Source organism: Empidonax traillii, unplaced genomic scaffold, assembly GCF_003031625.1.
Source record: "Empidonax traillii isolate 1590-97213 ecotype Southwest subspecies unplaced genomic scaffold, ASM303162v1 scaffold648:size464035, whole genome shotgun sequence".
Taxonomy (NCBI): Eukaryota; Metazoa; Chordata; class Aves; order Passeriformes; family Tyrannidae; genus Empidonax; species Empidonax traillii.
The window spans coordinates 329,968-353,122 of NW_020955841.1; the positions used below are offsets into that span (position 1 = coordinate 329,968).

Consider the following 23,155-nt stretch of genomic DNA (forward strand, 5'->3'; position numbering starts at 1 on the left):
GGTTAACATGTACAGTTTAATAACCCTCAAAAATGCTTTTCAAAGAGAAAACTGCAATTTCACTCAAAATTTAAAATGCTAGACTTTCTCAGAAGAGATGATCTTCATGCTAAGGTTTACAGGAACCATTTTCTATCATGATGGGAGAGCAAAGTTTCCCATTTCTGAAAGTGCATTAATTTGTGAGTTACTGTGCCAGATACAGTAAAACAGAAATAGTATTTTTAAAGATGCACCAACATTTGAAAATGTGGCACAATTCAGTTGTTCTGAATATTTTAAATATCTTAAACATATCTTAAATATGTTTAAGATATATCTATTCAAGATATAAAGTAGTAGATTTTTGCAATTACACTGATTAGCTGGAAACTTTTGGGCAAATTTATTTCGTCCTATGTTTTTCTGTCTTCAAATCCGTGATCTCAGATGAGATGGAGGTTACAACATTCATACATATACTTTATGGAAGGTCCACAGTATACCTATTCCTTTCAAATATTTCCAAACAATGGGGTTGTGGGTACTATTTTTTCCCCCTTTTCTCCCAGGACCAATGTAATACATGAAATGTGAACCACACATGACACAGCTACTTGGTAAAACACTTTTTTTGAAGTGTTGCACCTGCTCTTCCAATATTGTTTCATAGAGGAGCTGCCAAAAAAATGGCTTTTGGCCATAAAAAACCCCATACATCATAGTTTCTATATTGATTATGACTTTAGAGATGTTAAGTCTTTTACAATGGTGCTTATAATTTGTACCATCCGTCTGCCTGTGAAAGAAAATTACCATCCGTCTGCCTGTGAAAAAAAAATTACATGACTGTGATGGCAATTGCCTAATTTTTACTATTAAATATATTATAATCATAACAAACACAAATAGAAACAGAAGTAAAGTTGGTCATTATGGTGCCCAGGTAATAAGAAATTTGGAACTAGAAGATCAGTCTAGTTGAACTCTCTAGTCAGTTCACTTCTGATCCAGAGGAAGGGTTTGTGACCTTGTAATAATTATCGCAGTAGATGCGGTTGTAAGGGGTTGTTAAGGTGGAATGTGTATATACTGGCTACTAGACCTGTTCAGCACTGAGCATTTTAATAATTAGAGCTCAGCCTTGCAGGTAATAATGATAATGTTGATAGAAATAACAACATAAAACTCAAGAAACAGACTGTGTGGTGTAGTTTAAGATGTGCAAGTGTGACAGGAAGAACCCGAGGCTTCCTGAGAAACATGTTGAATTAATTGTTTTGCCAAGCTAAACACAATCTGTGGGGCTGCAGATTGAAAACTCCAACCTGAGCTTTACAAGCCTCTAATTAGCAACCTGTATGTTTCTTCTGGAAACATTGAGAAAATGGAAATAACAAGTAACTTTTCCAGAAAGGACAAGAAGTCAGTGGGAGATGTTTATTCACTCACATTGTATCCTTCCTCAACAGCTACTGTGTCTTTCCCTGCGTGGGCTGTTTTAACGTCACTGCTAAAATTAGGCACGCTGGCTGTCCCCAGCTGATAGAACACAACATGCAGCAAACATACGAAGCCCAAGGGAAATTAGGAGTAGTTAAGAAACACCAAATGGAACACTCAGTTACTCATAATGTAAGCAAGTCTTCAACCCTTGATGTAGTTGATTCTTTTGATAAGACCCCAAATAGACAAAACAGCTAAGAACTATGTAAGTGTGCTTCTGTCATTTGAAGGAAATTGAGGCAGGGAAGACACAAATAAAAGTAGAATGGTTTTGTAAAGTTCCTAGTAAAAAAATCAACAGATAAAATTTGTTGCTAGGAGTGAAATTTATTATGAATTTGTGCTTAAAATGTTTCTGCAGCGATTTTTAATTTTACATTCTAGAATCAATTTTTTACTAGCTCATCAACACAGAAAGTGAAGAGACCTCTTCGAGAGACATGGCTTCATAAAAGATTTCTCTGTGCTTACAAGATTTCAACTCATTGATAGGTATTCTAAGCCACCTGATAGCTATTCTAGGCCATTAGTAACAGAGATTTCATACAATCCAAAATGTAACATTTTGTGTTTTGAGCCATATTTTGCTCCCAGAAATATTCCCTTCTGTGCTGTGTTGTTTGGACTGGCTGTTGCACATTTGTGACTAAAGAGCAGAATTTGAATTATTTAATTATTGCAATTGTTTCTCTAAATTCCTGTTGTAAAACATGCTGTCTTGAGATAGAAGAGCTAAACTTCCACTACAGTGTCTCCTGGCTGCAAGGAAGTATGACTAATTCAGCAGTATCAGCCACAATTAAGTGATATTTCCCACTAAAGTGCCTTTATTACACGCCTTGACAGCTGCTTCTGTCCAGAATGTGTCATGCACTTCAAATAGCTCTTGAGAAGCCTGACCTGTTTAGGTCAGTGTATGACTTGGTCATATAAAAACACCATACTGATAACAGGGATTAAATTCAACTAAATATTGTCAGGGGCTAAAGAAGCACTTATTGGAATATATAGCCCTAGTATCATTATGCTTCTCAGAAAATTCTCATTGATGCTTCCAAAAACATCTGAATTGGGCATTCCATTGATTACCATTGCTTAAAGACTGTTGAATGGCCCTCCTAGGCAGACCAGCCTATACCATGTAGATGTCGGTATCCCGAATAAGCTCTCCAGGCTCTTTGTACAGAACTCAAAATATCCAACACTGCAATGAAAATGTTTACGATGTGTTAAAATCTTACCCACAATAAAAAAACTCTATTACTACAACTATGTTGTTGTACCACTTGAAATGTAACAGCAGTTAAAAGCTGATCTTGGGCTTCTGTGGCTTATTTTACTTATGCCAAACTGATAGAAGTCCCTTCAGCTACTCATACTTTAGTTTTGCTAGAGTAGCTGGGCTCTTCAAGGCTGTGGTTTTCATTTTGTTTGTGCGCGAGACAGTAGACTGTCATTCCCTCAGATATGTTTCTGTATTTTGCGAGAATTTGTTGGGCATGTGAGTGAGAAAACCTGAAATGGGAAACTGAGAAAATAATGAAAATTACATGTGATAATGTATATTCATATTAGCTCTTCCCTGAATGCACCTTTTGCCGTTCATAGGTAGGGCTCTAAGTTCATGCTTTTTGCATATTGTTTGACTATTGATTTCTTAAATTTACACACTAATAGATACAGATGTTACCTTCTGTTATTACTGGGTTTGTTTTTGTCACAGGTTTTGGGCAATGTCTGCTTAGAAACTCGAAACATCATAGACAAGGAAATGCAGAAGATCGTATAGGTGAAGGAGCAAAGCATACAAACCAAATACAGAAGTAATCTTCTAATATTTTAATAACTGTTAAGGATAATTCTTGAGAATCTCACACCACCACTGTAATTGAACACTCTTTAAAAATTTGCCAGGAGGGCTAAAAATAAACATAGTAATATGCATAATGATTTCACTGACAGCCAGACTGCTGTCAGTTCTTTTGGTAGTGAATTACATCATTGCAGCATTTAAGTGAATGTTAAAATACATTTTTCTGTGAAAATCTTGTGACTTAAGTCTTCCCAATAGCAGTGTTTTGGATATTTATATTGTCATTCCTGAGTACTTTGTTGCAGCTTGGATGGGAACAATTGCAAACTGAAATAATCATTACCAAGAACAAAACTTGAGTGTGTTTCAGCAACGAACGCCTGTTTTGCAGAACTTTTAGGTCTTCGTCTCATTGTGCTTTGACAGGATGAGTCAGCTGCCCTTTCTAAAACACAGGCCCTACCTCCCTCTATAGGCGTAATGAGGAAAACCAGACAAAGTCAATCTGCATCACAGATGTGATCCAGAAATATATCCATATGCTAGTTCATAAATAAAATGTCTCATTTTGGGGTGTTTTTTGACAGAATAATTTTCATCTCTTCCTTTGTGAACCAAACTGTTTAATATTTTGATCAAGATAACAAACTGAAAAGTGTACTATCTGCAATAAATGGGTATTCACACGATGATGCCCCTGCCTCAGATCTCACTCTTCTATGCTGGTTTCAGTGTTGCATCAGTGAAAAAAAGTCACTGAGAAACCCTTGTGTGTCAATACAAAAATAGTATGATTTTCTCTTTGCAGTACATCAAAGGATGAAGAAGAGTTGTTGCATTAGAATGCAACAGCTGCCTGGCTTGCGGGGCTTTCTGATTGCTTGTGGTCCCTTGGAGGCCATGGCCCTAGGCTGGTGCTGAGTAGGGCCTGGGGAAATTCCCTTCTTTACATACAAAGCTGCGGGGATGCAACCTCCACATATCCTCATTTGTGTTTTTTTGCACTTCCATGTCAGCATTGAAGCTGGGTGGGTACAGGAATAAATCAGGAATGGTGCTGGACAAGGCTAACGTGGCAGCTGGGACTTCCTATCGCTTCAGGTTCCTTCTGAGGCTGACCTGCAGCAGCTGCAAGGTGTCTGTGTCACAAGGGCTTCCTGTATTGTGGTTAAGAAGAATTTACAATTAGACATTTTGTGACTGCCCCTCATTCCCTTTAAAAGCCAACCAACCAACCCACGAAGTTCTACAGCAACTGAAAAAACCATTTGCAGTTGTCCATGGAAACACTGACAGCCACTGCAGTTAGCAGCACCGAGTGATGTGTTAATAAAAATTCTCTTATGAGGAAAGGCTACGAGAGCTGGGTTTGTTCAGCCTTCAGAAGAAATGATTAAGAGTGAACCTCATTAATGTGTATAAGCATCTAAAGGGAGAGTGCCAAGAGGATGGAACCAGGCTCTTCTCGGTGGGGCCAAGCAATAGGACAGGAGGCAACAGGCAGAAACTGATGCATAGAAGTTTCACCTTAACACAACGAAGGACTTCTTTACTGTGTGGGTGACTGAGCACTGGAACACATTGCCAGAGAGGTTGTGGAGTCTCTCTCACTGGAAATATTCAAGAACTGTCTGTACGCAAACCTGTGCAATGGGGTTCCTGCTTGAGCAGGGAAGCTGGACCAGATGGCCCCCTGTGGTCCCTTCCATCCTTATCTATTCTGGGACTCTGTTATATGCATTAACCCCCTTTTCGGGAAAAGGGCTGCCCTCTGCCGCACGGCCTTTCAGTGCAGCTGTCCTGCCCAGCCCTGTGCCAGGACACAACACTACGGAAAACCTCGGCTCAATCCCCACAGTCCCACCCGGCCTTGGCCCTGACTTAAGATGGCGGCGGCAGCACCGCGTCACGTGCCGGCGGGCGGGGCCGCCCGCGCTCCCCTGTCCCCGTGGCGGCGCGCGCGGGAGGATGGAGCCGGTGGCGCTGGAGCGGTTCCCGAGCCCGGGAAAGGGCAGCGGCCTCCGTTCCCGCCGGCGGGTGCGGCCCGGCGAGCTGCTCTACCGCGCCGAGCCCTTCGCCTACGTCCTCACCAAGGAGCAGCTGGGCAGCCTGTGCGAGCGCTGCCTGCGCAGGTACCGGCGGGGCCGCATGGCCGCCCTTCCCGCGCCCCGCCGGGGCAGCGCCGCCCCTTCCGCTGGGGCGGGGCAGTGCCGGGCTGTGCGCGGTGGGGGGGAGTGGAGTGGGGTCGTATTTCTGCGGGGAGGAGGCTCTGCCGCGTCTCCCCGGCGGGGTATCTCCGGGGCTGAGGGACGCGACGTGCTGCTTCCTGCCGCTCCTTTACGTTGGGGTTTTTATTTTTTTTTTTTTCTTAAGGCTTTTTTGCGCTTTCGCCAAACTCCCGGACGTCGAGAGTTTGGTGGGAGTTTGCCGGGCTGGCCGGAGCCAGCAGTGCCGGCGTGGCTCGGTGCGGTGCCGCGGTTTTCCCGCTGGGCTGGCGGTGCCTGGCGGCTCCCGTTTCCCCTCAGGTAGGGGACAAAACGGGGCTCTGCCCTGGACTTTCGCAGAGGTGACGAGGCACCAGGCTTCATGAAATAGGCGGAGTTGAGCTTCCTGTCGGGCGCGCAGATTTATCCCGCTTAAGGAGCACGTGGTTTTGAGACATGCGTTAAATAAATGCCTTCCGTCTTCCCACAGATCCTTACAGGTGGAAACTGAGAAACTGACATTACCTTTCTCTGTTTGTTTAGAAACAAACAAACAAAACTGTTTTCTGACTTTTATCAATTTCCCAGCAAGCCAGACTGTGACGAGTTGTTTGTAGATCTGTATATTAAGACCTGAAGCATGTTGATAGGTAATCCGAACCCGTGTATAATTGCCAAGAGGTGAAGAAAAGAAGAGAAAATCCAATACAGCTAGCTTTTTGTTTGTTTTATTTCTGGTTTATTTTATTTTGAAAATACCACAAGTTTTATTTGTTTTAACAATCTTAGTGATTTGCTCTGTGTCTTTTTTTTTGTCTCGGGACATTTTAGCTTCTGGTTTAAGATAACGTATCCTCATTTTCTCAGAGAAAAGTTTGACGATGTGTTCCGGGTCATGCTTGCATCTCACCTCAGCATACTCAAACAAACCCTAAGCAGACACCAAAGTGAAAAACAGATTTTTAGCTAATATATTTATGAAGTTTGACTGGTGACATCAGAGTCCTTCGGGGTGGTGACTGTCTGTATCTTTTCAGTTTGAAGAGACTTTGGGAGACAATAGGTAGAATAAAAACGAATCTGAAGTGTTTTGATGTAGGTGTATAACCAGGATGTGTTTTGTTGGGAGAAATAGTAGTGTTACCAACTTGTTATATCATGAAAGGCTATGCTTTTTTTTTTTTTTCCTAAATAGTGATATAATTAAATTTTAAAAGGTTAAATAAGGAAGTTAAAAATATTTTTCTGCCAGTTGTCTTCCTTTGTAAAATATACTACGGCTAGACAGAGTTTATAGATAAGACTGTCCAAGTGGACGTTCTTAAAGGCAGTGGCATCTTGTTGAGTGGACTTTGTTAAATAAAATCCATAAAGTCCATACATAACCCATACATAGATCTTAATTTTTTGTGGGTTTTGTTTGGGTTTGGGTTTTTGTTTGTTTGTTTGTTTTTTGTGTAGTGAATGGAATTTCGAAAAATGGTGAAGTACTGCTAGACTGGGATGTGCAATCATGTTTCAAAATGTTTCATGTATCTGGTTTTAATCTGGTTGAATCTGGAGTGATCTTTGTTCAAAGCCAGCTATCAGAAAAAAATCATTCCTGCTCGTTTCCATTTTATCTACAGATAAAAATCGTGTTGTCCACTGCTGTTCCTGTTTTTCAATCTGAGCTTTAGGTGGCAGTACAGGAACGCAAATAAAAAAGAAAAAAAAATCTAGTTCTTGACATTGATTTAGCATTTCAGCAATCTTATTATATATGTAATTAATGTTTGAGGCTTTACACTGTGAAGTGTAATTCTAAACTTGCTTTTGTCTGTCAGCATGTAGTAGTAAATGTTGTTTGATGCAGCTTTTGACTGCATGAGAAGTGCTGGGTAAGCCAGAAGATAGGTAATGATGTGCAGAATATTTTCTTTCTGAACAACTTGCTGAGAGGCAGCGAGATCTCACCAGGATTTGGGGTCACAGGCTTGTTACAGTGCTGACTTTCTCTATGACCTTGGCTGAGCCTTACAGCAAGGGTCTGAAGTACCAAAGCAGGGTAAGGATGGCTGTTGGGGGCAGTTTGTCGCTCTGTTTCAGAGAGGAAAGCTCAGATAGTGCAGAAGTTCTGCTTAGTCTTACCTCAGTTATAAGTGAACGTTATTTTGGATTTAATTATACATATATGTGTGTGTATAGTTAATGCATCTAATGGTAGAAAGACTAACAACCCTTCCTTACCTTATTGGAACTATTTTCACGGTGAAATTAAAATTTTTGGGCGGTGTTATTAGGTCTATGTTATATGCAGCTCAGATGGTAGATTTTTGTAATTTTCTCCCCGTCTGTGATTTCTTCTTCAAATGTATATAAATAGAAAGTGTATTTTCCAGTGAGGAGGTTCATGTTGTTTTCTGTACAAGGCTGGGGAAAATACTCTACTATAGCTGATTTAATATGATAGCATAGCTGTTTGAATTATATTCCTTTAGCAATTAAACAAATACTATCCTGAAATAGGATACATAGTAAAGATTTGCTCTGAAATACAAATTTTGGTAAAGAAGAAGAGTGTTTGTTGACAATGTGTATTTCTATGGAAGCAGTGTCTTGAGAGAACATATGATGCTGTGTTGCATGATGGTACATTTTTTGCAAGAGTATCTGTAGTGTTAGGGCCAGTGCCTTTCTGGAAGCATGCTGGTTTTGCTTTGTGGAAGCTGTGACAAGATTTAAATGACCAGCATCTTTTTTCAGCAATTTCCTGGTGAAAGCAACAGAAAATATTCTTCCTCTTGTATTAACTAAAAATTTTCCATACAGTTTCTTCCTGCTTTAGTACCTTTTTAATGTGGAGTCAGTGGCAGTACAGCTCAGTACAGATTTATGTAGCAGTAATGAGGGGGTAAAGCAAGCTGTTCTGTTTACAAATTTAGGGGATTTGACTGTACTTTCCGTTCTGTTGTAAATTGATAAAAGTGGTGAATAAATCTAACTGCCAGTGGTCCCCAGAGGCTTCCATCACCCTTCTCTCTTCTGGAAAGCAACTACTATGCCTTACTTTTTCTTCTCTATCCTTTATTCAGCTCTCAGGCTGAGTAAGTGACCTTTCTTCCAGTCCTTGACAATTTAGCTTGATTAAGCCTCTTCACAATTACATTATGTTCAGTAGGCTCCTTTTATTTGTTTGTGAGTTGACACTTCCATAGAATTTGGGCAAGTTAGAAAAGTAGGCTGGCCTTTTGTGGGAGCTGTGCTTGCTCTGTGTTTGTAGATTTTATTAATCCAGGTGATTAATGATTTCATTCTTGATTATGGTCTCTCTTGTCTTTCCTGGGTCAGAAAACCAGGCTTGCAGTTTGCATGGTCAACTGAGTGTGATGACTGATTTTTTTTTTTTTTAATTTCCTTAAAAAAGCAAATTAACTGCAATCACTGGAGTTGGTTGTATGTTTAAAGCTCTTCTGTTAATGTTACATGAGATTATAGAAGATATCAGGAGAAATCAGGAAATTTTCTCAACTTTCTAGGCAAAATTTTAAGATTAAAGGGAAAGACTTATCTGATCCATTTTCCTGCCTTTAATTTGTACTATTTTTAATTTTACCTTTTAGAATTTGCTTTTGTTTACTTAATTAGATTACAAATTCCATTAAAATCTGGATATAGCGAGTTAGTTCTTGATGTAACAAAACAGTCCAAAATCAGTATTGACTTCTAATGGTAGCCAGTTTAACTTTGCAAAGTTTGCTTGCATATGCTGATTTATCAGGCTATTAACTTTACCTGGAGGTGTTACTCAGTTTGCTCAGCTTGTTAAATCTTTACATGGCCTGTAGAGATGTTCTTTGTCTGATAAGTGAACACAGAAGCAGCATCTTGGTGCCTGGCAGTTCTCTTCCTCTGCCTATACCATGTTCTGTTGGCCATTAACTCCCACTGATCGAGTTTTCTGCAAGGTACATGGTAGTGATGGTACTGCTTGGTCTGACTTTCATATTTTGAGTTGAGAATATATCCAGTCTGTTATAGATGGAAGTCAAAATGAGGTGAAAGTCAATTATGCCTTGCTTTTAACAGAGCATTTCTCTGGTGGGTTGTGGTTACAGGAATCCACTGCAAGAAAATTTAAGTCCTGGTTGATACTTAGGAGCAAACCAACAAACTTTCTAGAATCTGAGTCTCGGAGAAAGTAGGAAAAGGAGGTCAAACAAACCTGTGTTTCAAAATGCTATACCACTTATACCTTTAAAGGAAAGAAACACTTAAGAAACATGAATATTTGAGAATAGGTAATGAACATTATGTATCGACTACGAAATAAAAGGCATAAGTGTTTCTTGTTTGGGTAAGGTTCAGACTCTAGTAACAGATTAGGAAGAATTAGGAATGTGTTTTTTAATGACTACAAGTTTTCTAAACATATTTAGAAAGAGGAAAAACATTTAAACTGGGGGTGGTGGTAAGATAGATGTGGCAGCAGACATTATTGCACTATGGGAGATATAATCAAGAATTGACCAAATAGTTGGGTGATTACAAAGTGCTGAACACAGGCCAGTGATTGTATGTTCCTTACTCAATTTCACCTGACTTAAAAATAGCTAAATGGAAACACCTTTACATTCAGGACTGTGTCTTCAACATTGACACGCTCTTAAATTAGCTGCTGGTTAATTTATCACTATTGTTTTAAATGTTAATGAATAATAATGTTACACTGTGTAATTATCATCATCATAAAAGTTGGCGTACCATTGTTAAAGTATGGAGTGCCTAAGTTAATGGCATCCTGAAGGTAAAAAAATACTGTTAAGTTATAACCATGATATGGAATTTTTTAAGCAGTGAGAAGCAGGGGTTGATTCAGAAAGAGTGTTTGTTAAGGAGGATGGTTGTGATTGTGTGATCCTTCGTACCGCTGAGACCCTGGCTTGGAGTAGTGCTGTTCTGCCTGAGGACAATTAGTCTTCAAGTTTACCCCTTTCACACTGCTATAGGGAGGTCAAGAGAGGAGAGGAGCTCCTTATATTGGTTCTGTAACAATGGGGGTTTCTCCATGAAGGTGCTGTCATTCACCAGTAAACCTAAAATGCTTCCTTAAGCACCAAAGAGAGCATCTCTCTCATAGCACAACATCAGAGTTCTGCTGCTTCCAGCTTTGCTGGGTGATTAGGTGTGAGCTAAGGGATGCTCTTTCTTTTTGTGGATTGAAGGTTAGCCTGTATGAGACTTTCAGTAATACACGAGGCTATAAAATCTACATGGTCTCCTCATTTATATCTGAAAAATACTTCTGTTGCAGGTTAATAGAGAAATAGCTTTAAACCTATGCTAGTTTCTTGAAAACATCCAGGTTTGCTGCTCTAGGTGCTCCTGGTATACTTGTATTTTGTTGTACAGGAATTCTAAAATGTGGAAAACTAGTATTTGATGATGCATTCTTTGATTTTTTTAACTTTCCATCAGTTCTCATCAAATTAAGATAATTAAGTTTTTTTTTTTTTCAGATAGAGAACAAAATCCATGTTTTATAGTTTGCTTGTATAGAAAGGGCTTTTTCCCCTGCAGAGTATTGTAGTTTCACGATTGTTTATACGATGGAATAGCAAGGTTTTAAAAATTCCACAAACTTATCTTAAAAAATAATTCTTGCCACATAAAACTTGCCACACAAACGAGTTAAAGCATGACTTGGTGCCATGTCAATAAGTCAAAAACCTTTTTTAAGATGTGAGAAGTATAGTGTGTTTCATGTTCCTTCAATGAGAGTCAAAGTCATAGACATATTTTCAGTAGCTTTCAAGCTGTATAACCTCCTATGAAGTACAGGAATATAAAAAGATATCTTATTGGTGTTCCACTGCAGTGTGGAAACAGGGTGAGTATTAGAAGAAGGTATGTTTTTGTGCTTCCAAGGTAGGATAATCCTGGGAATTACATGCTGTAACTTGATGCAGCATTCTGACAGGTAGGAGTGCAATTGCAGCACTGTCTCTTAATGTGATTTAGTGTGAAGTAAGAGCAAAGGATGTGAAACAAAAGTTTAAGTGAGATGTGCTATATGAAGTATCATAATTTCAGGTTCTGTGTAAATTTGTGAGAAATTTTCCCAAGACCTGAGAAATCACATCACCACCAACAGAAACGTTTCTGTCTGTAGCTGAATGACTAATAGCCTAAAAAAAAGGTATCATTTTCCTGAGAAGAGACTTTCACTCCCCCACGTCATCTTAGCACCACAATGTTGAAGCACTTTACAAAACGCAGGACAGAAATGCTTTTTTCCACCCTCATGCCAACCAGAGCCATAGAAGTGGTTTTCAGGCTGCTGTCGCATGCTGCCAGGAAAATCTGCAAGTGAGTGAAGAAAATAGACTATAGACTGTGCTTTCCTGCAGTATCTCATTTAGAGAAGGCCTGTAGCAGAAATTCCACTTACACACTCCATCTCCCTTTCCTTCTGTTCAGAATCAGGTTGAAGGTAGGGAAAAGGAAGATCTGGCATTCAGGATAGTATTCATAATAAGTTGTCTTAATTTGCCCATTGATTTGGTTTATCTCCCTCACAGCACCCTTTAGGGTGGTCAGGAGTTTCCCATGTTGCTGTTAGGATTATCCCTTGGTAGGTGTTTTCGACCAACAGTTTGGTTATGTTGGAGCCTTGTTTGGGAGTGTAATTCAGGTGCTGTTTGCTATAAAACCTTCTTTTCATTGCACAGTGTTTTGGTCTTTGCTCAGTGCCTCCTTACTGCTTTGAATGCTCTGGTTTTGCATTAGGTGAGGTCTGGGTCACTGCTTATCTCCTTCTTCCCTTGCTCCCCTGCCTTGTGGTCTTGAGACGGTTGTTCATTTCTTCAGCTGCCAACCTGGCTCTGCTCCTGTTAATAACAGGAAAAACAGAAAAGGGAGAGGCACTGTTAAAAATAAATTCTCCCAGGTTAAGAGTTTTTATTGCCATGCCTGTCATTTATAGCAAATGAAAATTTAAGTTTAGCCATGCTATAAAGGGCCCTAAAGCTGTTACCTTGTTGGGATTTTGTGTTTACAATTCCCATGCTCATACTGCTCTGTAATTTGAAAGGTATTATGTAAAAAATGTTGTCCTGTCAAGCTATGACTGACAATTTAAGTTGTAGTGATCTTGAACATTCTACTTAATTTAGGCTTTATTGTGTATCTGCAATACACACCTGATATTATATTTCTGTTCCGCATGGTGCAGTCCATAATACTAATGTTGAAAAAATATTAATATGCTCTGCATAAATATTCTTTGCTCGTGGTTATTGATAAAAGCATGAAAACAAGTTTGTGAATTGGACTGTCTTTAGTATGCGTTTTCTTAGGGTAAATCGTAATTGTGCAAATACAAAATTATAATTAGCCCTACAAGGGAAAACACGAGTTATTAAAATAAGGGTAACTTCTAGCTAATGTAATGACACAATTAGTTTCAGATATCTCCCATAGAAAGTTTTTAATTATTTGTAAATTGCTCAAAGTTTTACACTGCATTTATTGTTTAAATTCTTTAGAAACTGTTAATGCTCTCTTGTCCTTAGGCATTGGAATTCATGAACTGTTAGTGATTGCTTCCATTGTGGCTGTACTCAAAAGCCACTCTGCTTTTGGCTGTATGGTGAATAGAGTGATGCTGTTTTCCCTTGAAGAATCTCATCTTCTTCAGAACCGGTTGCAACAGCTGTTTTGAATTATCCAAAATTATATGGGTGAGGCAAAGAGAATTTTCTGCATATCTCTCTGCCACACCTCTTTGTGTTTTGAAGTGGGGTCTGGATCTGCATGACAACTTACCCAGTGTGCCAGCTAGGAGTTGCTGAAAGGGCAGGTAGTCTTACTGCTCTCCCAAGTCCTTGCTGTCCCTTCTATGTGCACCTTCTGCTTCTCCTTTGGCACTTTACTGGTGCAGAGAGATAAACTGGCAGAAAGCGTACTTTACCAAAAGAGAAAAATCTTAGTGCGCTTGAATCACCTTATTGCTGGGGGAAGAAAGGAGCTGAAGTACCATTGAAGGGGTGGGTCGAGGTCGTATGATCAGGGCTGTGCCTTCTGGTAGTAGCTGGCCTTTAGTCTGCTGTAGCTGAAAATGGAATCTGAAAAGGACAGGGAGGGGGATTTCTGAGGTCTTATAGGTGTCTTTAGGAGAAGCAGGGCTTTCAGGTGTGCAGGATTGACTGGCTTGTTAGTGTGGAGGACGATTTTTTTTTTTGCCTGGTAGTCCAACCTAGTCCTGGCCCATCAGGCCCACCTTCGTTCCTTTAATAAGTCGTGTTTCACCCATATTTTACTTCCCCAGAAGTATTTCGTATCATTTCCTTCACTGCAGACATTTGTCACAGAATCGTAGAATATCTTAAGTTGGAAGGGATTTGCAAGGGTTCTTACCACAAAGAAAATGTTTTCTCTTTGATTGAATTCTTGGTTACAGAAGGAATGTCTTGGCTTTTCTGACTTAATTTTTGGCATTGATTTTACTTATTTTGAGATCTGCGCTTAATTCTTGCAGTCACAATCCTCGGAGCACCTCTGTGGCTGAATGGGAGATTTCCTTTAGAGGCCAAGTTAAAGTTTTGTATCATTCCCAAAGGTGTCCTGATGATTGTAGGGTTGGCACCAAGTGGCACAGTTGGTTGAACACTAACTCAAGCTATAATCCTCTCTTCATGAAATACTTAGCTTTCTTGTTTATCATCTTAGCTACTAGCTACCTTCAGCTTAGGGCTTGTTATGCTATTAGCTTGGTTGCTCAAGTCTGAGTGAAATTGAAGACTGAATATTTTTTTAAGTTATCTGCTTGGGCTCTGAGTACCTGATCCTGGAGTCAGTAAGTAGGAAACACAACTTCTGGCTTCACCTGGGGAGGACTTCCCCTCAGGTGTTCATTTAGTGTTTGTGTGCTGCCTATGTCATCTGGTTCATGCATTCAAAGGGAAAAAGCCAGCAAGTGTGTTGAGAAGGACTACTTGTGAAGCTGTGAGTAGGTGTGATTGTGATGTAGGAATGCAGAAAATAAATAAAAGATCACCATCAAGAAACAAGAGGAAGTGAAAATGGTCTTATCAACTATAAACCCTATCTTACAATTCACGAAAATATGGCTCATTCATACCGTTTAATTGAAATGGCTCATTCAACTGCTAGGACTGTGCACTGATGACCTGAAAAGACAACTTCTGTGGTGACGGCATTCTTGGTAGTGGGAAGGTAGAATAGGGAGACAGAAGTTGAGACAAGATGTTTGGTGAAGCATTGTCCTCAAAGAGGAGAGATTTGTCTAAGGAAATGTTGAGGATGGAATAAACTATGTATGTTTCCTATGTACATAAAATGTTTGTTCAGTGTATTTTGGGCTTCTCGGGGCAGAAACTTGTTTTTATTTATTTGTCAAGAAAAGCTTGAAAGCAGCTCACTGTAATATAAAGGTTTAAACTGAACTGGTGTCTTTGGGTGTTTTTGTTGTTGCTGTTGCTTTTCTTTAAGTACTGCTTCTCCTTGGCAAGATAAATTATAACAGCTCTTCTTGCTGTGATCTGACTACTGTTTTCCATCACAGAAATAGAGCTTGCAACTCCTTCTGAGATAAGTGGTGTACCAAGGAAGACTTGCTGTGTATAAAAGTATATATCTTAGATTTTACCTCCTCCATTCCCATGTACCTTGTCTGTGAGAAATAAATTCAAGTACTACTTTGCAGATCATTGTGTCAGAAATCTTTATTGAATATTGTATGAAATGAAAAAGCTTGTGCCAGGCTAGTGCACTACAGTTTAATTTCCTCTGAAAAAAAAGATTGAGATTTTTTTGATCAAACTCTGGATACAGTTATTTTAAGCTTTGGGTAAAAGTTGATGTGAATCTGTTCTTTGTGTAGCTGGCTTTGATTTCTGTGGTGCCTTGACTCCAAGTCCTCCAGCTGTTGAAACTATCTTAGTCCAGATTTCTCAAAAAGCAGAAACAGACTGAAAGATTAAAAAGAAAAATTGTAGTGGGACAGAAAACCACTTCAGAGATTTAGGCTCAGAGGTGTCTGTGTTGTTTTAGCAAATGAGACTGGCTACTCAGCTGTTTATGAATTTTATCCTCTTGTCATATTAAAACAATCTTAGTAGTTGAAATAACTGTACAACAGATGGAATAGCCTTGGAAACAATTTCTTGTTGAAACTGTATGAAACTCAACATGAGATGGTTGATTTATCTGAAGTCTTTGCCCCAGGAAAAAGAGACTATACAATAATCCACACAAGATATGTATATCAGGTGTAAAACAGATAAAGCAAGTAAATTATTTTATCTTCAGTAAAATTTTCTTCAGTGTTATGTTTTTTGGGTTTTTTTGTCTTTTTTTTGAAGTTTTGGTTTTATTCCACAAAATAAGCATATGATAGTATCTCTTACTCTAAAAATGTCCCTTTCTGTGGACAGGACAGTAGATGAGTTTTGCTAATGAGCACTAAAAAGTGACAGGTCAGGCATAAATAATAGTGGGAAAGTTAAAAAGGCACTTAATTAGCAACCCAATTGCTGAAACAAGTTAATCTTTCCACTTCTAATGGATACCTAGTATTTTACTAGACTTGTGGTCAGTCTGTATGTTGCTCGTATGTGGGTTTTGCTGCCTTTTAATAGCCTTTGCTGCTTTGGCAGTCACTTTGATTAAATTACACTAACTGTTTTGTGTGGTTAGTGCTTTATTCTGTGTTCTGATAAGTCAAAACTACTTAAATTAGGTTTTTATTGAAACTCCATAAGGAATGCAGACTTACTGAGCATTGTATGCAAAACAATTAGAACCCTCTAAAGACTTCACTAAGAATTTGGTGTGGGGTTGTTTTACTGGATTCACCTTTCTACTGAAAAGTGGACTGGCAGGAGAATCCTGTTGCACGTATATAAATTATGACACAAACTGGATTCACTTGTGCTGAATTAATGCCCCTTATGGAATTTAGAATAATAAATAAATGTGTGGAATGTGGTATGTGTGAACTGAATTACATATTCGACTAATTTTTCACTGACTAGGAAGTTACTGGATTTGTCAAGATTTTATTTTGGTGGTGCTTGTTTTATTCAGTATTTCAGGAAACATTTGCCCTTCTGGTAGTATTCAGTGCATTTCTAGAAATTCCCTTTGCAGTCATACTTGTCACTTTATGTTTTTATCAGAAGAGGCTATTGTAAGGTTTCTCACTTGTAAGGACCAGTTGTCATTTTTCTCCCTTTCTGCCACCAGATGAAGCTTTCATGTACAGTCTTTGAACAGAACTTGGGGCACGGGGTAATCAAAAAATGGTAGTGCTCACCTCTTTTTAATTTGTCTTGCTCATGTATAAAACTGAAGATATTCTCAGCTGATGTGTATAATTTAATACGTGTGAGAAACACAACTGGAGGATTATATTCCTTCTTTTGTCTGTTAAATTTAATAAGGTCTTTTCTCGATTACCTATTTGAGAGAGATTTGAAGTTTATTGCATTCACCCACATGTTTAGAAGTTGTTGATAGCATGTAAAATAGAAAATATTTTAATTATGTTCTTTTATATCACTGTAAGGGAAATATCTGACCTTAACCCACTTGAACATCTTAAAAGTGATTATTGGCAGCTGAAAGCATATATTTTATAAATTTAATAGTACCACTAAGAAAAAGTTCAACACCAACAGGTTTATATGTATACTTAGAATTAACACAGCTTTTTAAAATTCCTAAAATACATCCTAATTCTGTCAGAGCTGAAAGCTTTGCCATGCAAAACTTTTTCAAAAGCTGTGAAACTTGCTTGTCCTTGGGCCAAGAAAAAAGTGTATGTGTGAAAAAAAGCAGCTTAACTGATACCATAGAGGGAACAGAAAAGGGGCCAGTGGAATGTGAATTACAACAGACTAAAGAAAATGTCAGTGTGAAAAATTGTTTATCTGAGATGGACTCAGGAGACATAACCTGGAGAGCTGCTCTTGGAAGAAGGGATATTAAATATTTCTGGGAAAAACTGACCATAATGAAAGAACGTGACAGTTTTTTTTAAAGTACTGGTCTTCTGTGAAGAATACTGTGATATAAATCAATTACCAAATCAAAGAATTTAGCAGATGGAAGCTAAAGTTAACAATATATGTATGATACAAAGAGTTACAAAATATGCTTTCTGATTTTTTCACATACGTATAAAAATCTCAGTGAGATTTGAAAAGGTGAGACCTGCAGTCCTGGTTTTCCCTGGAAAGTTACAAGGCTGCGGCCCTCTGTGTGATTTATGGGAACATTTAAAAGAATGAAGAGGCAAATACAGGACTGGGAAGAGATTCAGATTTCCTGTACAAAATTTGAATTTCCTGAGGTTGCCAAGCATCTTAAGGAGAGGGTAGAAATGTTTTAAGTGGACAGGATTTTTTAATTTAAAAGGTCTGTAAGGCATCTTGGAGGCAAACTGGTGTGGAGGGTACTGGATTTTGAGCTGGACAGCAGAAACTTTTGTCTTTTTGTTTGGTCAGGATAGCTTTGAGATGAAAGCACCAATGCTAAACACACAGCTGGAGAGCCCATGGCTGTTTGCATCCTGGAGTAAGGGTGGATATGCTGCCCGGTGGTCGAAGAGCACACAGGTATCACAGTCCATACCAGTGAATATGGATGTTATCTGCAATTTTGAATATCCTGCTTCAGAGTTGTTTTTAGTCTCTTATCTTGTTTCTGAGTCTCAGTAGGAGTTGAATTATTAAAGGACATATTTTTTCTTTGAACAGGTAGCTCTCAGCAATGTCAGTGTTTTGTGTGCACAGAATACAGTGATGTTTGGCTTTCTGCTGGGGGGAGCTGATGTAGGGCTCTGGTCACTTCTGCAGCGTTCCTTCCCCTAAACTGCTTTGAGGCGGGTGAAATAATTCACAGAACTCCCAAGTGCTTCAGAAATTATTATGGAGCCAAAGATCTTACCTTTAGGGATTGCCTTGGTAGTTGGGACTTTAGGAATACGTCTGTTCAGAAAACTGTACTGTAGACTTATTAATTTTTAATTTTCATATTTTCTTTTTAACCTCTCCCTATGGAGTGTTACAAGCCATAACTGTCACTACACATACTATTTTATGACCCATGCACTTAGGGCTGCTTGCGAAGCACGTATTTGGCACTTGTTCTTATAGGCTCTAATAATAAAATTAATTTCCACTAAAAAGTCCTAATAGCTGTTTGTTGTTAACTGAATTGCTTGCTTTTCTGCCTATAGCACATAAGGATTCAATATTGGTTTTAAAATCTGCGTTGTTGGGACATGTCAGTGTCGATCTATTTTACAGCTGGAAGGTAACAGCATTTTGAAATGTTCATTTTATTTTCCAGATACAAAGTCACCTGCACTGTGTGTTTACCTCTCTCCCTTTTGCTGTAAATTCTTTGAGGCATGAAGTAGCTTGCCAGTTGTCTCTTATGCTTAGAAGTTAATGAATAGTTATCAGTTTATTGCAGATAATAACTTAGCTACAAACTGCAATGCATGCATAAGCTCATTGTGTAGATTTTTTGCCTTAAGACAATGTTTAATCGGTGGGTTTAGGTTTAAGAATGTCATTCCAGGCTGCGCTTTCCCCCATGACTCCAGAACAGAAGTCCTCTCTTCCTCTGCCATCCTGCCCCATTCTGCAAGCAAAACTTTTCTCAGCTTTGAAATGCTTCCAATTTTGCCACAAACATTTAGTAGCTTTCAAATGAGCAGGTGTTTTGTCTTTATCTTGTCGTGAGTCTGTAGTACGTTTTCTGACTGGGGAAAATGAATGACCTCCAATTTTTCCCAGGTTTGTACCTTTGAAATGAAGTCTGTCCTTGACTTGCATACATCTTGTTTACTGCTGTTGGGGATGTGAGTTCACAGTAAGGAACAAAAAAATCTCTGCGGACTTGTTTCTGCAATTATCTTCTATCAGAATTTCTAATAAAGACAGGAAAAGGTTTTAATTTTTTTTCAGCTTGAATGACTCCTAGAATTTGTAATTTCCAAAAGTGCAATTTTTTTTTTGTGTTCATGTGTGTTTTCTTTTTATGCATATGTGTGCTTCTTGTGCAATTAAAATTTCTGGATGAATTTTCAATGGAAGAATTATGTTCTCTTAAACTTACCTTGTAGCTGAAATAAATAAATTATGTTTTAACAGTCTTTAGTCTAGTTCTTATTTTTGCAAAGTTATTTCCCAACCAATTTTAGATTAAATTAATTAAAAAAATTCATTAATTCCTTCTTCATTTTTTTTAAAGTTATGAGGATGTATTTAACAAGTAAATATGGTTTGCATCTGAGGAAACAAGTTATATTATAGCAATTGTTACTGCTGGCACTCTGTCCTGCAAGGTAATATGGTGGTAGACCATCAAATATATCTGTCACTTAATGAGTTTTACCACAAAACTTTGTAGAGTATTGGCTTCAGTATCAGGTTTTTGGAGGAACCCTTCATATAAAAATTATATTTTATTCCATTTTAAAAATGTCATAGTGGTTACTGGAAAAAATTAAAGCCATTTGGACTATTCTTTTCTTGCCTTTTTTTAGGGTTTATTTCATCTTTTGCATAACTGTGTTGACAAAGCCTTGTCGACAGAAAGTTGACTCTCAAATGTGTACAACAAGCATAAACATTGTATGTTGATGTGATTGCAGTTCCTGCAGAACTGTCCATGAAGAGCGATATTTTCCAGTGATACAGTCTAATTCCTCAGCCTGTTTCAGCAGTAGACTTATTTGAAAGCAAATGTCCCTGCTCCTCAGGCTGAAAGACTGTGAGCCTCTTAATTATGCTGTGGGGTTGGGGGATGTCAGTGCAGCTGCTGCTCTTGTGCTTTACTTTAAACGCCCAAAGAGTGGGATGTAGGTGGTGCTGAGGTAGGTATTGCTGGATGCTCTGTGTGGGGCCTGATGCTCCATGCTTTTTCTGGATTACATGCTACAAGCAGATCCTGGCCCTAACTATTTTCAGGAATTGTGGTTTCCTTTCATTGCTTGAATTCTGCAACAACTGTCAGGGCTTCACCAGTGGGCAAGACCACCTGCAGCTTTCTTTTCTGGGGCACTCCAGGGCCAAAATGTTTCCATAGGGAGGGTTGATGTGTCCTGGTTTGTTATGTAAAGAAAGTTGTTTTCCAAAAAGATGAAGGCATTTTCCAGGATGATGTTTTGAGTCCTGGTAATAGCAGTCCAGGGAATGAACATCCAAAAGGATCAGTGTAGTTTGAAGAAGTGAGTGGACATGACAGTGAAAGGCATGATTAAAAGCATTCTTTTTTGTACTGCTTTACAATACATTCATTTGAGACTATGTTAGATTTATGAAAGGAAAAAGGAAATTTCACCACAGAAAATATGGTAGTGTCTGCTGATTCATGTGGTGTGAGAATAGGAGGAGTCATGCTTTTATTTCATGACTGGCATTTTTGTATGATTATTTTCCAGCACTTAATGTTTTACAGGTAGAGAGGTTGTTTTCTGTCTGGTTTTGTTTGGTTGGGCTTGTTTGTTTAGTTTTAATGTGAGAATATAGTCAGCAAAAACTTAACATGACTAAAGTGAGAAAAACACAAATAATGGAATTTTTTTTTATAATGAGAAATTATGCTGAAATTAAAAAAAATGAGCCTTACTAAAGTACATAATTGTTCATGTAAGCAGGAAAATGCCTAGTTGGTGTGTGGATGTATTTTTGATTGGGGGTGGTGGTGGTGTTAGGTGGTGTGTGTGTTTTGGTTTTTTTCTTCTTGGTGGTGGGTTTTTTTTTTTTTTTTTTGGTTTTTTGTTTGTTTGGCTGGTTTTTTAGTGTGGAGACTTAAAAATATGTCTGGAAAAAACATAACTTACAATAAGTTCAGTTTGTTTATAGAATTAGCCTAATACAAGAGTTCTACAGGAAAAAAAATATTTCCATATATCAGACAAAAACACTATTCTGTTTGCTTTTCTTTTTACCTAAGCAACAATTTTTAGTTGCATTTGACATACATTCTCTGTATGCTCCCTTTAAATTCTAAACCTTTGAAAAGCTAATGTATCTAAAGAGACTTAGCAGTGACCTCAGATTTTTTAATTACATGTGTTTAGTTACGCTGTAGAAACGTACACTTAGACAACTTAATCTTTCTTGACAGATGTTATTTTCATCTATTTCTATAGATAAGGTTTTTGTTTTTTATTAAAAAAGGGAGAAAATACAAATTAAGTCTATTTATCCACTTGCAAAATGGCCAGCAGCAAGAAAAGCCAAGTGAAACCCACCAAAATTAAATTAACTCTGGCTTCAGATAGTTTGGTTTTGTTTGCTAGGCAGCTGGAGTACACTTGTTAATCTCTTTCCAAGAGAATAGGAGTTGGTGCTCTTTGGCACTGGTATCATTTGATACCTTCCACGTGCTGCAGCTAATCTGAAATTTTAAATTAGACTCTATCTTGAAGATATTTTTGCAGTTGCAAACAGATTTCTCAGCGAGTGTTAGGTTTGTAGCTCTCTTTTCTCGGTGACAAGTCTGACCTTAGGAGGTGTTTAGGTGTATCCACTCCTGTTGAAGTGCATAGACATTAGACATAAGGTGCAGGAGATGGGTCATCTTGTAGGATTGAGCTGTTTCATTTAATTTGTAACCTAATCAGTATTTGAACACAAGTTTCAGGAAATGAGTTCTTACTCTTGCCATTTCATTTCTGTAAGACACTGTGGTGAATTAAAAAATTCAAGAGTACATGAGAACTCAGAACATCTGTTCAGCACTAGTGAAATGTGCATTTCACATGCCTAGCATAAGAAAAATAAATGCTTCAGATCTCCATATATTTTGGAGTTGCTTTTTTATTTAACCCCTTTTTCTTTTCCCTCTTGAATTCTTCCTCTATTATTTGCAGAAGACTGAAAAGAGTAAGCCTGCAGCATTTTTCAGGACTATAGGATTTTTAAATAATTAATTTGCTAGTTACTTCTGGTTAAGACTTAGACTGTGAATTTCAATTTTGGTTAGAAAATCAAGTTTGAATTTTAAAGCCTGAGTTATGTACAGTGTATGTACAAGGAACGTGTACTTGTTCTGCCTCTTTTATTTTTTTTTTTTTCCCAGTGGAGTTTCAGTTTTTTTCCCTCCTATTTTTGTGAACTATTCTGTATAACATTTTGGATACCAAATGTAGATCCCTCTTAGTACCAAAAGACATTAATTACACTGTTTCTCTGAGTGTTGGTGAATTAAATAGCCTAATGCTGAGAAGTTTTCAGTAATAGAAGAGCCAATTTATATCTTCAGATATGCCCCCCCTTTTTTTCTTTTCTAATAGCAAGTGAAGATTTTGATACATTTGTCTTTGTTATTGTTGATGCAGTTGTGTTTAAATACCTTTGTTCCTTCCTCATTTTTGATCCCGTCCTATGACACTGGATGGATGATGTTTTTCTGGAGGTTAACTCTGCAGGATTACTCAAAAAACCACAACCCAATGGGGAAAGAAACAGAAATTTCAAAGCAGAAAGATGAGGAGTCCAATCATCCTGATTGTGTAAGCTGGTGTTAGTTCCTTGTATTTAGACACAATGGCTTTAATCTGCAGGTTCTCCCCTGGATGTAAAGATACCCTCAATACTTATCACAGAATATGCTGAGTTGGGAAGGGACC

The 23,155-nt window shown here is 38.3% G+C and overlaps 1 protein-coding gene across 1 annotated transcript in view; it reads left to right on the forward strand.

Annotated features, from left to right (window-relative positions):
- Window positions 1-5,218: 5,218 nt before the first annotated feature.
- Window positions 5,219-23,155, forward strand: part of SMYD3 (SET and MYND domain containing 3) — a 105,637-nt gene continuing 87,700 nt past the window's right edge. The window contains exon 1 of the mRNA XM_027899162.1: window positions 5,219-5,430. Within this exon, the coding sequence (XP_027754963.1) occupies window positions 5,267-5,430 (164 nt within the window). The 5' untranslated portion in view covers window positions 5,219-5,266. The remainder of the gene's footprint in view (window positions 5,431-23,155) is intronic.